Below are 4583 nucleotides of genomic sequence, written 5' to 3' on the forward strand. Positions count from 1 at the left end.
ATAACTGCACCAGTCTTTGATAACTACAACCAGCGGGCAGGCCTAATTCGGACTTCTTATCTGAAAATATGTGATAAATCAGCCTTCTTTAAAATTTAACTGTTGTTACCATTTTCACGATAAACAGTTTGGCACCCATCGTGGGGTTAAAAATAATAGTGATTATTTTCTTGTTGGTTTTGTCATCTAAACGCATGTTATCTCTCACACTTCTTTTTTCCCAAGATCTTTGCTTTCAGGGTATAACGCCCGGCCCGGCTGGTGAGATGGACAACCAAGACCTCAAAAGCAACAGGGAAATGGACGCGGCCGATCCAAAGTTTGAGGCGTCCCCAGTTTCAATACGAGAAAAATGGAGGGGTCCCCAACACAGCGTCCACATGATTATCGGAGGAACTAGTGACCTCCGACAGAAGAGGGATCAGCCCAAAAATGCTTATCCAAAGAAACCCCCGTATTCACTGAGGAAGACCTCGAGGCCATAGGGGAACCGCACAACGACGCGCTAGTGATCTCATTTCTCTTAAACAATACAAGGATAAAGCGCGTGCTTGTGGACCCAGGCAGTTCGGCTAACATAATCAGGTTAGAAGTAGTAGAATAGCTGGGGCTACTTAAGCAAGTTATCCCCGTCCCCCGAGTCGTCCACAGCTTTAACATGGTCGGACAAGAAACGAAAGGAGAGATCATCCTCCCGATCGACAAGTCTGGCACGACCCAAAGCACCGAGTTTTAGGTCTTCGACGGCAACATGAGGTACAACGCCTTACTTGGCAAACCTTGGATACACAATATAAGGGTGGTACCCTCGACCTTGCACCAAGTAATAAGATTCCCCTTAAGAGATGGCATCACGAAGATACACGAAGAACAGTGGCTAGCATGGGAGATGTTCGTGGTCCACCATGAGACGTCGACCCCTACGCACTCGGTCTCAAATGAGAAAAGCAGCATGCAGACTCCAGGAGATGACGAGGAAGATTTCTTCACCCCCCGAACTTTCGTCGCCCCTGAAGAATCAGATGCGACCAAGTCAACTATCGAGGAGCTAGAGCAGACTGTTCTGACCGAGAACCTCCCAGATCGCAAGGTATACCTGGGAACAGGGCTAACCCCCGAACTCAGGACAAGGTTCATTCAATTTCTTAGTAATAACATCGACTATTTTGCCTAGTCCCACTTAGACATGATAGGTATCCCTCCTAAAATAACCTCCCATCGGCTGAGCGTCGACCCCAAACTCAAACCCGTAAAACAGAAGAGGAGACCGCAGTCCGAGGTAAAGCACGCCTTCATCAAAGAAGAGGTAGAAAAACTTCTTAAAATCAGATCCATCAGGGAGGTAAAGTATCCCGAGTGTCTAGCTAACGTAGTAATAGTACCAAAAAAGGGGAATAAGCTAAGAATGTGCGTAGATTATAAAGATTTAAATAAAGTGTGCCCCAAAGATTCTTTCCCGTTGCCTAATATTGATTGTCTGATCGACGCCACGGCTGGCCATGAGACCCTTACCTTCCTCGATGCCTACTCAGGGTACAATCAGATCCAGATAAACCCCGAGGATATGGAAAAGACCTCATTTATCACAAAATATGGTACATACTGCTATAACGTAATGCCCTTCGGGCTAAAAAACGTAAAAGCAACATACCAATGCCTAGTTAATAAAATCTTCGAGCATCAAATAGGTAAGTCAATGAAAGTATACATTGATGATATGCTTGTTAAATCCCTGTGCACAGAGGACCATCTGACACATTTGCAGGAAACTTTCGACATCCTCCAAAGCTACAACATGAAGCTAAATCCCGAATAGTGCGCCTTCGGCGTAGGCTCGAGCAAATTCCTGGGCTTCATGGTCTCAAACAGGGGGATCGAGATCAACCCTGACAAAATAAAGGCCATCGAAGAAATCACAATGGTAAACAACATAAAAGTCGTCCAACGACTGACTGGGCAGATCGCAACCCTGGGCAGATTCATATCAAGGTCGTCAGATGAAAGCCATCACTTTTTTGCCCTGCTCAGAAGAAAGAGCAACTTCAAATGGACTCCAGAATGCCAACGCGCCCTGGAAAAACTGAAATGGTACCTATTTAACCCGCCTTTACTGTACACGCCCAAGGAGGATGAAATGTTGTATTTGTACCTGGCCGTGTCCAAAATAGCGGTGAGCAGTGTATTAGTCTGAGAAGAGCAAGGTATGCAATTTCCTGTGTATTATATAAGTCAATCTTTGGGGGACGCCGAAACCCGGTACCCCCATCTAGAAAAATTGGCACTCGCACTAATAAGCACTTCGCGCAAGCTAAAGTCTTACTTTTAGTTCCACCGTATTTGCACCCTATCAACCTATCCCCTCCAGAGCATACTACACAAACCTGAGTTGTCGGGTCGACTGGCCAAATGGGCAATTGAGCTCAGAGGGTATGATATCGAGTATCAACCTCGGACGGCCATTAAATCCCTGAGGCGGATTTCGTGGCCGATATTTCGCCATCCCTCATCCCCGAGGTAGAGAAGGAACTCTTACTAAAGTTAGGCACGGCTCCGGGGTGTGGACCCTATTCATGGACGGTGCCACAAACGTTAGAGGATCCTTACTCGGTATAGTCCTAAAGCCGCCCGTCGGCGGCGTGATCCAACAATCTATAAAAACTGTGAAGCTAACTAAAAACGACGCCGAGTATGAGGCTATGATTGCAGGTTTGGAGTTGGCCAAGGGCCTGGGGGCTGAGGTTATCAAGGCAAAATGCGATTCGTTCCTCATGGTAAGTCAAGTAAATAGGAACTATGAAGCTCGGGAAGACAAAATGCAGAGGTATCTGGATAAAATCCAAGTCACCTTGCACCGCTTCAAGGAATGGACCTTAGTCCATGTACCCCGAGAGCAGAACGGCGAGGCTGATGCCCTGGCAAACCTGGGATCATCCGCCGAGGAGGAAGATCTGCTCCCCGGGGCTGTGGTCTAGTTAATTAAGTCCGTGGTTGAGGAAGGCCACGCGGAAATCAACTCCACCAGCCTGACATGGGATTGGAGAAACAAATACATTACTTATCTGAAGGATAGGAAGCTGTCCGCCGACCCAAAAGAATCAAGAGCCTTACGAACCATAGTGGCCCTGTTCTCGCTCGATGAAAATGGGGCCCTATATAGGAGAACATTCGATGGCCCCCTAGCAGTATGTCTAGGACCGGGAGACATAGATTATGTGCTCCGAGAGATCCACGAGGGCACCTGTGGAAACCACTCAGGGGCAGACTCCCTAGTCAGAAAGGTAATCAGAGCATGTTATTATTGGGATAGCATGGAGAAAGATGCCAAGGAGTTCATCTGGAGATGCAATAAGTGTCAAAGATTCGCCCCCATCATTCACCAACCCGGCAAACAACTACATTCTGTCTTATCACCATGGCCATTTATGAAATGGGGAATGGACATTGTCGGCCCTTTGTCAACGGCACCAGGTAAAGCTAGATTCATTCTGTTTATGACTGATTACTTTTCAAAATGGGTAGAAGCGTAGGCCTTTGAAAAAATAAGAGAGAAGGAAGTCATCAACTTTATATGGGAACACGTCATATGCTGGTTCGGAATCCCATCCGAAATAACATGCGACAACAGGAGACAATTCATTGGGAGAAAGGTAACACAGTTCCTTGAGGACAACAAAATCAAAAGGATCCTTTCAACGCCATACCATCCGTGCGCAAACGGCCAGGCTGAATCCACAAATAAAACCATCATTCAAAACCTGAAGAAGAAATTAGAAAGCTCCAAGGGAAAATGGTGAGAAACTCTACCCGAGATACTGTGGGCATATCGGACGACTTCAAAATCAAGCACAGGCGAAACGCCTTTCTCTCTAGTATACGGTGCTGAAGCACTAATACCAGAAGAGGTCGGGGAACCAAGCGCTAGATTCCAGCACGCCAGCGAAGAGTTAGACCACGAGGCCATGGAAACAACACTCGAACTGCTCAACAAGAGACAGGAGGCCTCGTTGGTTCGAATGGCGGCCTAGAAGCAGAAAATCGAAAGATACTACAACAGGATAACGAACCTCGGATACTTCGGCATCGGAGATTTGGTCCTAAGGAAGGTTACTCTCAGCACCTGAAATCCCAACGAAGGGAAACTAGGCCAGAATTGGGAAGGGTCGTATCGTGTCCTCGGAATAGTTGGCAAAGGCTCTTATAAGCTTGGCACCATGGAAGGAGAACAGCTCCTGAGCAACTGGAATGTGTTGATGCTCAAGCAATATTAATGTTAGGGCCTCCGACCATGAAGTCCCCATGGGAGCCCCCAAACAAGCATCTCTCTCTCTTCCCTACAAACAGACTTTCACCCCGAAGTGGGTTTTTTTTTTGCTAAAAGGGGCTTTTCTAACAAGACAACATGCCAGGCCAAGCAGTTTAAGGAGCTGAGCCCATGTGGGACGAGCTCATGACAACAGGGCAACATGTACTTACAGCCTATATCTACACCGAGAAGTAAAAAATATATATATTTTCGGCATTCCATTACGGCCTATATCGACTCCAAGCGATGAAGATTATCTTTTCGGCCTTTCATTTTTTGA

The 4583-nt window shown here is 46.7% G+C and overlaps 1 protein-coding gene across 1 annotated transcript; it reads left to right on the top strand.

Moving 5' to 3' along the window:
• Window positions 1-2570: 2570 nt before the first annotated feature.
• Window positions 2571-2972, top strand: LOC142164196 (uncharacterized). The gene has a single exon (XM_075221548.1). The coding sequence runs from the start codon at window positions 2571-2573 to the stop codon at window positions 2970-2972; it is 402 nt and encodes a 133-aa protein (XP_075077649.1).
• The last annotated feature ends 1611 nt before the right edge of the window (window positions 2973-4583 follow it).

Source organism: Nicotiana tabacum, chromosome 1 (assembly GCF_000715075.1).
Source record: "Nicotiana tabacum cultivar K326 chromosome 1, ASM71507v2, whole genome shotgun sequence".
Classification (NCBI taxonomy): domain Eukaryota; kingdom Viridiplantae; phylum Streptophyta; class Magnoliopsida; order Solanales; family Solanaceae; genus Nicotiana; species Nicotiana tabacum.